This window comes from Dendropsophus ebraccatus, chromosome 13, assembly GCF_027789765.1.
Source record: "Dendropsophus ebraccatus isolate aDenEbr1 chromosome 13, aDenEbr1.pat, whole genome shotgun sequence".
NCBI lineage: Eukaryota > Metazoa > Chordata > Amphibia > Anura > Hylidae > Dendropsophus > Dendropsophus ebraccatus.
The window spans coordinates 12728289-12744641 of NC_091466.1; the positions used below are offsets into that span (position 1 = coordinate 12728289).

General features: G+C 43.8%; 1 protein-coding gene across 2 annotated transcripts; it reads right to left on the bottom strand.

Annotated features, from left to right (window-relative positions):
- Positions 1-4333: 4333 nt before the first annotated feature.
- On the bottom strand, positions 4334-14490 carry LOC138770671 (high affinity immunoglobulin gamma Fc receptor I-like). Of its 2 annotated transcripts, XM_069949803.1 has the most exons (6): positions 14135-14490; positions 12338-12358; positions 11222-11473; positions 7815-8075; positions 5693-5979; positions 4334-4911 (listed from the first exon to the last, which is right to left on the bottom strand). In XM_069949803.1, exons 1-5 carry the CDS (start codon positions 14163-14165, stop codon positions 5693-5695), a joined length of 852 nt encoding a protein of 283 aa, XP_069805904.1. In that variant the 5' UTR covers positions 14166-14490; the 3' UTR covers positions 4334-4911. The 2 variants fall into 2 exon arrangements, with proteins under 2 accessions (XP_069805904.1, XP_069805905.1); XM_069949804.1 differs by lacking the exon at positions 4334-4911 and having other exon boundaries at positions 5684-5979.
- Positions 14491-16353: the final 1863 nt, after the last annotated feature.

A 16353-nucleotide genomic window follows, 5' to 3' on the forward strand; every position in this document is an offset into this window, starting at 1 on the left:
AAGGTGAAGCCCGCTCGTTCTCTATGGGCGTTGGACTCATCTCTGGTGAGCGTGCGCATGGCTTCCGACAGGGATTTTTCGGCGACGAGATGGGGTCCAGGACTTCGAGGAAGGGGTAAGTATAAGTTGCTCAACTGGTGGGTCGGGCGGGCTTCACCAACAGTTCCTGAGCCTCACACTCCCCCTTTTATGTTTTCTATACCAATGGTCACACAAGTACAATGTTACTGAGTTGTATGTTCCTTTTGAGTAGCACTTGTTCACACTGATTTTGGTCCACTCAACTCAATGGTCCTGGCATGGGAATACTATTCTGATAGTATAGCAGTATGCTAACATAAATACATACAAATATGAACTACTTATCAGACATAAATGAAGCCTAACTAAGGACATAAAGATGTTGTATTCATAAAAAGCTCTTTTTGAAACCATGGGTTATACCTATACATATTACAACCCTATTTCTAAAATTCCATGTGTATTCCCTTCAGTTCAAATAATCCAGGACTGGAAAGCTAATCTATGACCATCACAATTTTTATTTTTTTTTAAATAAAACTTTTGCTATGTCATAAAAACAGTTAGTCAGTGGTTGGCTGAGCAGAGAGTGACAACCCACCCAGCCAATCACTGACTAAGTGAGAACAGAAAGCACCACGGGCACCACGGAAAAAAAACTTTTTTCATTCAGGCTGTTATTCTCCTGCTTGTTTATGTTTATGTCTTCTCTGTATTATTTAATCCCATTTTTAATATTTTTTCTTGCCATTGTACCACAAGGAATTGGAAACAGCCTATGCCGCTGAGTCTGAAACTCAGTGATAGGCTAAGCGTGCTATTACTCTTGTGTCTCGCAAATGACAGCCCACTCAGCCAATCACTAGACCTCCATAGTCAGTCAGTGATTGGCTGAGTGGGCTGTCACTTTCCGCTCAGACAATCACCGGACCTTCTCAGTCAGTCAGTGATTGGCTAAGTAGGCTGTCACTCTCCGCTCAGACAATCACTGACTAAATGAACACGGACAGCATCACGACTAGTGATTGGATGAACAGACAGCTGAAGACATGAAGAGGACACCGGTGGAGCAGGGAAAGGTATGTATTGATTTGTTAAGTTCGGTTTGCAACAGTCGTGATTTTTTTCGGTAAAAGCTTGTGAACGCCACAAACCAAATTTTTAAGTGCTTCGCTCATCTCTTTTAGGACTAGTTGGGGTGTATAGGTGTTAATAGAAAAGGTTAAAAAAATAAAACTTTAGAGATATCTTGGCCTGATCACTCACTGCTCACTGTGGAGGGTGAGAAGTTTCTACTCTGGCAAGTGCAGTCATGGCCAAAAGTTTTGAGAATGATACAAATATTTATTTTTACAAAATCTAATGCTTCACTTTTTAAAATTGCAATTTGCATATACTCCAGAATGTTATACAGAGGGATCAGCTTAACAGCAGCTACTTGCAAAGTCAATGTTTGCCTAGAAAATGAACTTTATCCCCCAAAACACATTTCAACATCATTGCAGCCCTGCCTTAAAAGGACCAGCTAACATCGTTTCAGTGATTGCTCCATTAACACAGGTGTGGGTGTTGATGAGGACAGGGCTGGAGATCAATCTGTCATGATTAAGTAAGAATGACACCACTGGACACTTTAAAAGGAGGCTGGTGCTTGGCATCATTGTTTCTCTTCTGTTATCCATGGTAATCTCTAAAGAAACACGTGTAGTCATAATTGCACTGCACAAAAATTGCCTAACAGGGAAGAGTATTGCAGCTAGAAAGATTGCACCTCAGTCAACAATCTATCACATCATCAAAAACTTTAAGGAGAGAGGTTCCATTGTTGACAAAAAAGGCTCCAGGGCGCCCAAGAAAGACCAGCAAGCGCCAGGACCGTCTCTTAAAAGTGTTTCAGCTGTGGGATCGGGCTACCAGCAGTGCAGAGCTTGCTCAGGAATGGCAGCAGGCAGGCACGAGTGCATCTGCACGCACTGTGAGGCGGAGACTCTTGGAGCAAGGCCTGGTCTTAAGCAGGGCAGCAAAGAAGCCACTTCTCTCCAGAAAAAACATCAGGGACTGACTGATATTCTGCAAAAAGTACAGGGAGTGGACTGCTGAGGACTGGGGTAAAGTCATTTTCTCACATGAATCTCCTTTCTGATTGTTTGGGACATCTGAAAAACAGCTTATGCGGAGAAGACGAGGTGAGCGCTACCACCAGTCTTGTCTCATGCCAACTGTAAAGCATCCTGAAACCATTCATGTGTGGGGTTGCTTCTCAGCCAAGGGAATCGGCTCTCTCACAGTCTTGCCTAAAAACACAACCATGAATAAAGAATGGTACCAGAATGTCCTCCAAGAGCAACTTCTCCCAACCGTCCAAGAGCAGTTTGGCGATCAACAATGCCTTTTCCAGCATGATGGAGCACCTTGCCATAAAGCAAATGGGATAACTAAATGGGTCAGGGAACAAAACATAGAGATTTTGGGTCCATGGCCTGGAAACTCCCTAGATCTTAATCCCATTGAGAATTTGTGGTCAATCATCAAGAGACGGGTGGACAAACAAACAAATTCTGACAAAAGGCAAGCATTGATTGTGCAAGAATGGACGGCTATCAGTCAGGATTTATGCCAGAAGTTGATTAAGAGCATGCCAGGGAGAATTGCAGAGGTCCTGAAGAAGGGTCAACACTGCAAATATTGACTTGCTGCATTAACTTATTCTAACTGTCAATATAAGCGTGAAAATATAATATTTGTGTCATTCTCAAAACTTTTGGCCATGACTGTAGAGCCCCACACCACTAGAATACAAAAAGTCCCTGATCACGTTATCTGCCTTATCTGGAATAACAGACAAGGCAATGAAGGTTTGCAGGTCATATATGTGCTCATATATAAAAAATTATCATTTGTTTGAGCAAGGACAAGAGCGCTACCTAAAAATAGGCAAGAATTGTCGCAAGAGAGGGAAACAAGGAGTCATCTCATGTGTTTGTCGAGATTAGTGAGGAAAGTTGTGTTGCAATACAGACCAGTACTTATGCAAGACACACAGCTGGAAGTTATCATAAGGAATAGTCTTTGTGGTATACACAGAACACAATCTAGTATATATGGGCAAGAGGCCATTCAAGAAGCAAATACAAAGAGCAACTCTATATTTTTTCTGATGAATGTCATAAACAGTTTTGGTTGCAGAGAGGTTGATATTCTTTCTAAGGGGGCTTGATTCCAAATGGTCAGATCTTACAGTGTACGATTAATAAAATGTGGTTTGTGCACTATTACCATATTTTCCGGCATATAAGATGACTTTTTAAGCCCCAAAAAATCTTCTTTGAAGTCAGGGGTCATCTTATACGCCGGGTATGGTCACCCCATACGGTGTGTGTGTGTGAGTGTGTGTGTGTGTGTGTGGGGGGGTTCGGGGCTAAAAATGGCTGCATCCCCACTGTATGGGGCGATCACAATGAAAAAACAAACAGTTAACTCACCTGGGGCCCGTTCCCAGCAGCTGTGCGTCTCCTGGCACGTTCCCATTGGCAGGAAGTGTGATGTGCACTGCCTGCGCTGGGCATCCCGAAGCTCTCCCGGCCAGCCAAGCGTCTCAATGGAGAAGCTCGGCAGCCGGGAGAGCTTCGGGAAAATGACAGACTCCGGGAGTCCCCCAAAGCCTCTGTTGTTCTCCCGAAGCTCTTCCAGCAGCTGAGCGTCTCCGAGCTTCTCCGATGAGATACTCGGCTGCTCGGGAGAGCTTTACGCCACACTGCTTGCTCAGGGAACAGGCCACGAGACGCGCAGATGCCGGGAACCGCCCCTAGGTGAGTTAACTGTTTTTTTTTTTTTTTTTTAATTTAGCTGAGTTAACCCCTGCCTGACCCTGACCCTTATACACCCAGTCGTCTTATACGTCAGAACATACGGTACATATCCTGGTAGCGGATTGGATATCATACCACCACAAGTAGTAAGTATAGCTTTGTTTTACAACATGATAACTAAAAAAAAAAAAGGAATGTAAATGGAAAACTTGCTTTATATCACACCTACAGTTGACATAGATTTTAAACGTTATAACGACAGGGACACATGAAGAAACTGGGTCCAATCAGGGAAACAGGGCAGCATTGGATGGATCGCGCCACTGGGATCGCCAGACCAGTGCCAACAAGGTTGTGAAAAAAGAAACCAACTGCATTTGCTTTAAAAATTTAAATTAGCCCTCAATAGCTGCCTACAGTATGTAAGTGCACAGCCTTGGATCTTTATCCTAGAGCTCTATAATATCTGCAAAGTATAACCTTACAAAATAGAGACCTGACTATCAAATATTTTATTGATTTTTCTGATGTGCTGATATATAACAAGCTCATTATGGAAAGAAATAGGAATACAAAGCAGTGTCCACAAAGTGAGATCCCTCCAGCACAGCATGTTTGATGCGTTACGATACTCCTTAATTTTACCTATGAATAATAGGTCTAGCGTCAACTAGTGGGAAAAACCATGCCCCAACATGACGAGTTATAGCTAAGTGATGTTGCAGGACATGCTGCTTCTATTGGGCATCGATGATTACAACTGACACCCACCCTTTGGGTCTCGGAGGGTGTAGTTCTAAAACAAATAGATGGAGGAAGTTAGATCTTTTCCGCTACTCGGAAGTCCCCTTTTGATGTAAATCCTCAGATGTAACATAGATGGACGATGCTGTTGGGTCTTGTAGCCCAGTTGGTCACCATGTTGTTGAGGTGTCGGCTTTTTCTATAGACTTAACCCATTTGATATGATAGAAGAAAAAAATTTTGCGATAATATATTCTGCTGGATAATTTTTTCATGTACTAATATAAAGCTAAATGCTGCTGCCGTCATAAATCTTCTTAATCTTCTTTTTTTTTACCTGAAAAACATAAGTTAATTTTTATTCATTCTTAATAAAAAGAAATAAAACAAGACAACCCATCTAACCTGTTTCTCCAAAAATAAGACGTACCCTGAAATTAAGACTTCGCTTCATTTTGCAGGCTTTTTGGAGTACACTTGAAATATAAGCCCTACTCCAAAAATAAACCCTAGCTCCAGCCAACCAGTGCCAGACATGTTATGCTCCGCCCCCACCTGCTTGAACATGGGGGGGGGGGATGTGAGTCAACTAGAGGGGGGGAGGAAGGTTTTAAGTATGGAGCTTACTGCAAAGGGGGATGTATACAGTATGGGGATAGAACTACAGAGGTGGAGGGGAGAGGTATATAATATGGAGGCCTAACTACGGGGGAACTCACAGTATGGTAGCCTAACAACAGTGGGACATACAGTATGGTGGTTAACTACCATATACAGTGGGGCTACAATGTAGGGGCATACCGTGTTTCTCCAAAAATATGACCTACCCTGAAAATCTCTAGCCCTTTTTTTAAAGATTTTGCTAGTGTGTGACCTCCTGGCTATGGACTTTGGACATGTACTCTTATCATTCTCTGTCTGCTTTCTCCAGGTATTATATTGACCTACTAGACTAATCTCCCCTCTTGTTAGACTAAGTGACTGTAGATATAGGAAGGGACTGTGGCCCAGTTTGATCACCATGGGTGCACCAAGTAGGTGGGGACAAGGGTACTGGTGGAGATTAGGGTTGCACATCTCTGTTCTCCTCATCACATTGCCCCAATGTCTTTACTTACTTATGTCTGTATCTGGATTAACTTCTCCTCACTTCTCTTCCTTACTCGGCCATCTGTAGTTTCTACTTCACATGAATATTTCCCAGAATCCTCCAGCTGAACATTGTAGACCTCATAGATATCACTGACACCAGATCCCTGAACAATCCGTCCATCTCTATAAAAAGTAACCTGCAGTTGTGTATATGGTCTGGAAGGATGGGGACTGGTATCACAACTTAGGGTCATGTTACCCCCCACAATAACTGGGTTTGGGGTCACTTTTATTGTTGGAGTCGTGAACAGCTCTAGAAATTGAAAAAAAATGACAATAACGTATTACTGAGGAGACTTCCAAATCTGCTAGATTTATTACAATCTCTGTATACCTTCTAGTCAATGTTTAGTTTACAACAACCATTAGTTGGCTTAAGTCAGGTAAAAGTAACACAAAAATTTTAACTCATTATTATGACACTGCCTGTAGGCCACTCCCTCTTTAATGATGACACACCCCTTTCTCGGTAGGTCACACCTTGTTGAGCGAAGTGCACACAGCATAATAAAAGTGACATATATTGATGTGCATCAACACTTTGGTGCATGTGGAGCCAAAATTTCTTGCAAAAGCATTTCTCAAAAGAAGAGCAATCACTCGGGGAAATTAGTAAAAAAAATCCAATGATGTACTCACTCAGAAGTCTCTATTGATACATTGCCCCCTATAAATTTAAATATGCAAAGAAGGGGCGTCTGTAAAGTTGCGAGTCTCAAAACACGGGAAAAGCCACATTAACCTCCAGGGAAGGAAAACCTGTTGCCAAGGGGTACCTCACAGGGGGGAGATCACCAAACCACCCTGATACGTAGCCCCTTAAGTCCCATTTAGTTGTGAATATTGGAATATAAATAGGGAAATACCAGGATGGGCCCTTTTGTGTCATACTCTTGTATTGCGACATGACAAGGGTTACCAAAGGCAGGCATCCATCCTCAGACAGCTGTTTCAGGATATTTGCCCCTCGTCAGTGTGGAGCAATATCTCTCAAAATACTATCAACATTTATCAAAATACCGATCACGTCCCACATGGTTTATACCAAAATCTTACAACTGAGTCCAGACATTGTAAGCTAAATGCTCCCCCCCTTCCCCATTTTTTTTGGTAAGAGTTAGACCCCTGTTTTGTGTGTCAAGTGTCTGCCAAAGTGATAGTTCATAACTAATATTTAGTTTTGTAAGAAATCACTTATTATCCCAGATATTCTAACCAACCATTCCTTAGCTATAAAAGTCTTGTGACAACAAACATAGGGGCTATTGATTCACCCATTGCCATTGCTATACTGATCATGAGTAGAAATGGACGAATAAAATTTTTCCTGCTTCATTTTAAAAATTTGTAAAAAAAAAGAAAAAAAAATGTGCACCTGTCCGCGCTCCTCCGGTGTCCTCTTCCATGTTCCAGTGCCTCCAACCTGCTCAGCCAATTACTGAATGAGACAGGACAGCTCTGTGGCCAGTGATTGGCTGAGCAGGCTGTCACTATCCAGACAAGAGTAACAGCCTGCTCAGCCAATCACTGGCTGCGGCACTGTCCCGTCTCAGTCAGTCACTTATTGGCTAAGCAGGCTGTTACTCACTGGCGTAGCTACCATGGGGGCAGGGAATGCGGTCATTATGGGGCCCGGTGTAGCAGAGGAATTACGCCGTGTTTACTCAGTGTGAACAGGGCCATATAGTGTATATAAAGATTTTATAAACTTTTGAGAGGGGTAAATATAAGGGTATACTTATTAGATGGGTATCTCTAATATGCATATATACCCCTCTCATGTATATAATACCCTTATGTATATCCCATTGCATTGCAATGCCCTTTGCTGGAAAGATCCTTTCCCTCCCCCCCCCCCCCCCCGGGATGCATTTGGGGTGGGGGGGGGGGGGTGCATACAGTTTTTTGCCATGGGGCCCCATGAATCCTAGCTACGCCACTGCTGTTACTCTAATCTTTGGAGACGTTCGGCTCGTATGCGGCGACCATACCGGGCGTATAAATTAACCCCGACGTCTGAGAAGATTTTTCGGGGTTAAAAAGTAATCTTATACGCCAAAAAATACGGTAATCTCATACATGACTTACCTCGAACCAACATGGAATCTTCATCTCCATGTCTGTAATATATTAGATGGTGCTTTACTGATTTGGTACACTTGTATGTTCCAGACATTTCCAAGTCCATCCTTGCAATGTGAAAATGATCCTCACTCCCCCAGTTCTGGATGACTTTGTTATCTCTGTAAAATACTGTTTGTCCTGCGGGGTATCCAGGATAATGGTGACATCTCAAAGTCACATTGTCTCCTTCATAAACTTGGTTTGGGAGCTGCAGGATAACCCAACCTGAAACAAAAGATGCATCTCCTCTTACACTATTAGAGCTTCACACATCACTTGCACATTTTCAGCATATAGAGGTAACATGTTAGAAGTTTTAGGGCCCTTGCACACTGAGCAATTCTCGAGGAATTGTAGCTGAAAGATTTCTGCTTGAAATTCCTCGCCTATTCTGCTCTAGCAGAATTTGGGCGGAATTTGAGCGGAATCCGCGCGGAAATCAAGCGGAATGCAAGCGGAATTACCAGCAGAATTCAAACCCCATTGACTTCTATAGGATTCCTCTAGCGGAATCCGGCCAAAGAATTGACATGTACATTCTTTGGGCGGAATGCGGATTCTGCGCGGAATTCCAGACGGAAATTTACTCTGTGTGCACGGGCAGTCGGAAATCCCATTGTTCTCTATGGAAAGAGCAATGTTGCATTTACACGGGCGTAATTCCACGCGGATTCCGCCCGCCTTTTATGGCGGAATTCGGGCAGAATTCCGCTAGAATTGCTCAGTGTGCACATACCCTAAGTCAGTCTGGATCTTCATGCTAAAATCCCCATCAATCAGTAAGTTCAGCTGAACTCTATGGTCTCTGTAGGCTGTGTGTGAGCCTCTTGCGTTGCTCTCCAACAAGGACTTAGCGGAGCTGATCAAAAATGAAGGTTCCCAGTATTCATCTGTTAACTTATGTTCCTTTATTTTACCAATTCCCCACTATTCAAAACTCCTGACTGAAGCTCCTCTCGCAGTAAGAGCCCTATTACACCAAACTATTACCGGCCGTTCCGGGCAACAGGTCATGGTAAAAGACAATGATCAGTTGATATGCACAATGTTGGCAGATCGTTGCCTTTAAACATGAAATATCAAAACAATGACAATAGCGGCGGTCTTCTGCCCATCGCTCTAAACATTGGCTACAGCCCTAACTTTGCAGCCAGAGAAAACCATCAAAGAATACCATGGCGACATGCTCCTGTCTAGTGTGAATAGTGTTCTAGGAGAGCTGACCAAATTTGTCTTCTTTTTTTTCTGTGTTCCAGATGGGGGAGTGGTTGCCTCTTCTTGGTCGTACAATAGACCCATCCCAGCCCAGAGCATAGGCTTATTATATGCCATGGAGAGGCTAAAGTACAGTGTAGGTCCCTCCCGAACATGAGGACACCTTACCGTGGTGGGATGGTACACACTATTTGCAAAGGGTAACCAAAAGCCTCATTATTTTATGGAGATTTTTTTGGCAGTTGGGGGGCTGATTTTCATATCTGTATTGGGTCTGTGTCTTGCTATTAGTGGTGAGCTGATGCATTTTTTTTGTGTGTGTTCTTGTCTGTTTGCAATTTCAGTCATTGTGACGTGCTCCTGCCAAGTGTGAATGGTGTTGTAGGAGAGCTGACCAAATTTATCTTTTTTGCCTGTTCATCAAATAATACCACTCACTTTGAAACCTCGGCAGCATCCTGTAACTGAAGAATTCCATACCTTCATGGGAATATTTTATTAAGCTCTTAAAGAATACCCTTGGCTTTGTGACCATGGCAGGATACGCTGAAAAAGTCCTGCAGGTGGGACCTCCTCTTCTGACACAAGCCATGGTACGGAACTCACTTAAAGGAGACCTGTCACCCCCCGTGCCGGGGTGACAGGCTCCCGACCCCCCGTTACACCCCCCTATACTCGCCGGGTCCTGCTTCCTGATCCGATCGGGTCACGGAGATATGAGCGCCCGAAGCCCGGCGCGCACGCTCACAGTAGAGTCCGACGCTCATAGAGAATGAATGGGGAGTCCGATGCTCCGTCATTCTCTATGGGCATCGGACTCTCCTGTGAGCGCGCGCCAGGCTTCGGGCGCTCATATCGGGCGCGATTAGGTGAGTATAGGGGGCTGTAAAGGGGGGTTGAAAGTCCTCTTTAAGTGCAATACCTGCTGTAGACTGCATTGTAAGGGAATGTTCACACTGTTAACACTGAGTAAATCAGGCGGAATTCTGCAGTGGAACTTTCCACCGTGGAATCCCCCCTGTCTCAGTGTGTAATAGCCCGTATATGTGAGAGCGCGCGCTCCCCCACTGCTCTCTCCACTCAAAGAAGTGACAGAGCCGCCGGAGAGCCGCCGCAGCAGAGGAGCGCGTGCTCTCCCATAGACGGGCTATTACACACTGAGACAGGCGCAGAATTCCTCCTGATTTACTGACTGTGAACATACCCTAAGTGTATGCTACTTCCAGGAGTACTGTACCACGGCTCATAGAAGAGGACTGCCACCTGCAGGACTTTTTCAGAGTATTTTGCCATGATCATGAATCGAAGGGTATTCTTTAAAGGGATGTACCACCAGGTACATCCTCTTAAATTTAACACACCGATAGATCTGCGCCATCATGGGGAAGCCGGTGCCGCAGTCTGTTTTTCGAACCGCGGCCCGGTTCCCATGTACGGCGCCGTTCAATCCAGCGTTAGCGGGCCGGGCTTAAGCACTCGAGGTCGGCCGGCCCGCCCCCAGTGGGAGGGAATTCCCTCCCCTCTATGACGCGGCTCCATTGATTCTAATGGAGCGGCATCATAGGGGGGGGGGGAATTCGCTCCCACTGAGAGCGGGCCGGCCGACCTCCAGTACTTCAGCACGGCCCAGTACCACTGGATAGAACGGAGCCGTACATGGGAACCGGGCCGCAGTTCGAAAAACAGACTGCGGCACCGGCTTCTCCATGACGGCGCTGATCTATAGGTGTGTTAAATTCAAGAGGATGTACCTGGTGGTACATCCTCTTTAAGAGCCTAATAAAGTATTCCCATGAAGGTATGGACATTATGTAGTGGTGTAATGAATACTCCTCAGCCATTTTAAGTCCTGGATATAACTGCATTACGCTGCTATGTTTGCTATTTTGGCTTGAGTTTATTGAGGTTGAGGTTATTATTCAGGTTATTAATTGGCCAAAACGTTACCGTTATACTGTGCATTTAGAGTTATACTGTGTATTTAGATCACTTGCAGTAAGCAGATGAGTAATAAAAGGTATCAGCCCAAAAATATTCTCTCCTGCTATGTCACTGTAAGAAGGTACAGTACATTAGGTTTAGCTGGATGTGATATGCTATAGCTACTATATGTAATAATATTGCACTATATGTTAGTATTGTATATATTGACTCACCATTACTGACATCCAGTCTAAGAGAGTCACTCGCATGTTGGGAAAAACATTGGTAACTTCCGCTGTGTCCTGTTTCAGCAGAATGTATCTCATACGTTTTCCCGCTATGTACGTGTGTCCCAGTTCTGAACCAGTCATACTTCCGATCATCTTGTGCATTAGGGCCCACATCACACGTCATTGATATTGATTCAGTAGTAAAAATCTTTTTTGTGTTTGGAGTGAAGGTCACCACAGGTCTGGATGACTGTCCTACAAGACACCATAGATTACAGTTACATCATTATCTTAGCTTGAGCAGCCCTGCAGTTCTTGACACAGCCAATGTGGCAGCAGAAAGCCCTTATTCTAAAAGAGGATGTACCACCATGTACATCCTCTTTAATCTGAGCCCACAGATCGAACGGCGCCGTCACGGGGAAGCCGGTGCCGCGGTTTGTTTTTCGAAAAACAGACCGCGGCACCGTCTTCCCCGTGACAGCGCCGTTCGATCCGTGGGTTCAGATTAAAGAAGGATGTACCTGGGGGTACATCCTCTTTAAGCCCTTATGTAAAAATATACATAATAAAATAAATATTTACATTTTCTAAAAAAAAATTATTTTACATGTTTTAAGTCCCCCTAGGGGACTATTACATTCATTTATTACATTACATACACTGATCAATGCTATGCCTGACTCTGGCAGACTCTACGCAATGATTGCCAAGCTGACGGCACGGAGGAAGGTAAAAGACCTCCAGCAGTCACACTTAAAAGACCGGGACCCCCGCAATCACACTGTGGGGGTCCCAATTGGGCAATGACATGAACACATATTCACCTGGTATTGACCAGACGTAGGACTGCTTCAGCTTGTTCAACTTTTTAAAAAGTCGAAAATGATAAATTAGGCACAATCCCAGATTATGCAAATTTTGGGGCAAATACTCAAAACAGGCAGATTACAAAAGGTTGCGTATAAAAAATATTCACCCATCAGATACTGGCTCATAAATAGAACTTAGACCAAAAATGGTCAAAAATCCAATTATTCACCTAAAAGCCGGCACAAAGCCCTTGATAAATTTTGCCCAACGTCAAATATTTTAAAAAAAGTTATTAATGTAACTTACCCACATTTATGATGACCGACACTACAAAGTGGAATAGAAAAAGAGTTAAATCCAGTCATACAATACAATGTGTTTATTATAAATCGTTAAAATGCATAATCTGTGCGTGTCTGCCTCATCCCTCTTAGGGTCCCATTATACGGAAAGATTATCTTGTGAAGAATTGTTATATTTTTGGACAGCTGTCATTTTGGCACCAAATAGGGGACATTGTATGCAAATTATGGACATTATTTACATAAAACAGCCGTTATTTGACGCCAAAATGATGGCTAACCAAAAATATGTCCGTCAAATGGCCAACAAAAGGCATTGTGGGAAATAGCCAAATAGTACATAATAACAGATTTGCAGCTGGAATACCCAATAATATCATTTTAATATTTAAATCTTTTATTTAGAGATGAGCGAACCTGGAGCCATCCGAACCCGAACTTTCGGAATTTGATTAGCGGAGGCTGCTGAAGTTGGATAAAGCCCTAAGGCTATGTGGAAAACATGGATATAGTCATTGGCTGTATCCATGTTTTCCAGACAACCTTAGAGCTTTATCCAAGTTCAGCAGCCCCAGCTAATCAAATACCGAACGTTCGGGTTTGGATCGACTCGAACCCGAACCTGGTTCGCTCATCTCTAGTTTCATTCTATTCTACAATTGGAGAACAATATGTTCACACACAGTATTTCCATCATTTTTTGTTCAGTAATTTCTCAACCAAAACCAGGAGTAGGTTGAAAACACAGAAAAAAAAAATCTTCCCAGTATAATTTTGCCCTCTCAGTCCCACTCCTGATTGGTCACATAAATACTGACCAAAATTCTATATGGACCTGTCACAGGGTTTGAGGTTAAACTGAGTGCATGGTTGTATAGGGCTTTCCAGTCTAATTTCATAGATATATTTCATTTACAGATCGAGCCCTCCAGTGCTGAGATAGCTTTCTTTTTATTCATACAGAAATTAGCTCCAAAAGTCCGGGAGAGGGGGTGTTCCCTCTGGAAGCAAAAGCCCGGCTATGTATTATTTATGCCTCTGTGCTCACTTCTATTCACCTCTAGCTGCTGATTGAGGGAAAGGAACCTGCAGCCCTATAGTTGATGCAAAACTACAATTCCCATCAGCTTTTGCTGTCCAGGCATTGAAGTTTTGCAGCAGCTGGAGAGCTGCAGGTTCCTGCAGCATATCGGGGGAAAAAAAGAAGCTGTTATTGTTATATTAGCTTGGGGTTCCCCGATCACACTGTTTTTGCAGTTTCTTGATACACCCTGCTGTTCCCAAAATATGCAGGTTTATTGTTCGGCAATTTATGTGATAGTCACAAGGGCATGAACTTCATTTTAGTAAGTGTGTATTTAGAGTGAATACACACCCCTCAATATATACCATTCCCACCACTGACAGTATATTGACACCCTTTACCTGTGGGCGCACACGGGCCCACATCCGAATTCACCAGAAGTGATGATCTTCAGTAACACCGGTCGCTCTGTGGCCCAGCTAGGTCACGGAACGGCTGGTGTTATACGTAGTGTGAACCCAGCCTAATAACGTCCATGAAAGGGGGATTCCTAATACAAACAGTTAGTATAATCTCCCCAATGCTATAATTATAAGCACAGAAAAACAAGCTTCTTACCAGCACAATATATATACAAGTGGACATAAGCAAAGAGATTATACTATACGGCATATTGACGTAAGTTTACATAGATAGGAACAAACATGACATTGCTGAACCCTCTTATGGTTGCTTATCCCATAGAAATACTCACATATATAAGGCCATTGTACTTACAGAGTAATAACATGGACATCTCTATGGACATAGTAGATGAGGACAATGCTGATGGATGGAGGCAATGGTGATGGATGGAGACAGCGCTGATGGATGGAGACAATGCTGGTAGATGAAGACAATGCTGGTAGATGAAGACAATGCTGATGGATGGAGACAATGCTGATGGATGGAGACAATGCTGATGGATGGAGACAATGCTGGTAGATGAAGACAATGCTGGTAGATGAAGACAATGGTGATGGATGGAGACAATGCTGGTAGATGAAGACAATGCTGGTAGATGAAGACAATGCTGATGGATGGAGACAATGCTGATGGATGGAGACAATGCTGATGGATGGAGACAATGCTGATGGATGGAGACAATGCTGATGGTTGGAGACAATGCTGATAGATGGAGGTAATGCTGATGGATGGACACAATGCTGATGGATGGAGACAATGCTGATGGATGGAGACAATGCTGATGGTTGGAGACAATGCTGATAGATGGAGGTAATGCTGGTAGATGAAGACAATGCTGATGGATGGAGACAATGCTGATGGATGGAGACAATGCTGGTAGATGAAGACAATGCTGATGGATGGAGACAATGCTGATGGATGGAGACAATGCTGGTAGATGAAGACAATGCTGATGGATGGAGACAATGCTGATGGATGGAGACAATGCTGATAGATGGAGACAATGCTGGTAGATGGAGACAATGCTGATGGATGGAGACAATGCTGGTAGATGAAGACAATGCTGGTAGATGAAGACAATGCTGATGGATGGAGACAATGCTGATGGATGGAGACAATGCTGATGGATGGAGACAATGCTGATGGATGGAGACAATGCTGGTAGATGAAGACAATGCTGATGGATGGAGACAATGCTGATGGATAGAGACAATGCTGATGGATGGAGACAATGCTGATGGATGGAGACAATGCTGGTAGATGGAGACAATGCTGGTAGATGGAGGTAATGCTGATAGATGGAGGCAATGCTGATAGATGGAGGCAATGCTGATAGATGGAGACAATGCTGATAGATGGAGGTAATGCTGATGGTTGGAGACAGCGTTGCTTCATCTGAGAATAGAAGTTAATTCCTGCATCTTCCTATAAATTATAAGAAGTCATGTGTAAGAAGGAAGGAACATGGTGAAATACTAACTGTCAGCCTATTGCTTTACAAGTGTGTATGGTAAGTGATGAGTATGTGGTAGACCATGAACTGTTTAATGGAAACAGGAAAGCTATGCAGATGCCAATAATATCTAAATGTAGACATCCCCACTAATAAATTGTTACTCACCCATTCCGGTTCCGGAGCTGCATTTTGGCTGGTGATTCTGCTCCAGAAGTAACCCCCTGTTCTCTTCCTGTCCAGGCTGCACCAGGTATAAGGGTACAGAGCAGCCAGCAGGTATTGCGTCATCTCTGATAAAAAAAAAAAGAACAGGTCTGTTACTCCTGGCGCCACTTTCTTGTGCTATTCTCTCTCTTTCTGGCAGCCACACTGCTCCAAAACAATGAAAACTGCAGTTCAATGTTTCCAAATGATAAATGATGCAGGAATCCTCCATCCGAGTTTTAAATTGTCAGTTTTCTGATGGCAAAGACTTCAGATGAGAAGGATTTAGGGGTAGTGATTTCTGACAACCTTAAAATGAGTCATCAATGCAACCAGGCGGCAGAGAAAGCAAATCGTATGCTGAGCTGTATATATGCCAGGCTGTATATATAATGGTATGCTGGGCTGTGTATATATAATGGTATGCTGGTCTGTATATATATAATAGTATGCTGGGCTGTATATATGTATATAATGGTATGCAGGGCTGTATATATAATGGTATGCAGCCCCCCAAACTACTTTTACCTATGTATAGCTGCAGTGAAATCCTTTCTGGTAGTCTTTTCAAAAACACTGGTGGTGCTTTGGTGAGGCCAAAAATCCAACTTTTATTAGGGTCTAGCTGTGTCAAAGAGGCGGGTCTTAGAGCGCTTGTGCCCTAGGCCAGCGCCACCTATGTGGTGTTGCTCTCCGCACCCCCTGGATTCTGGTTCTGCCGCCAAGCCAACGGTACCGTGTAAGCTGTCACTGCGCATGCGCTGCTGTTCTCCCCCAGGGTGCATCTAGAGTGATGTTGGCAGTCCCACGCTGCCTCTGTGCTGTGTCCTCCCCGAGCCGCCCCATGGCAGTGATGCACCTGGCCCGGCAG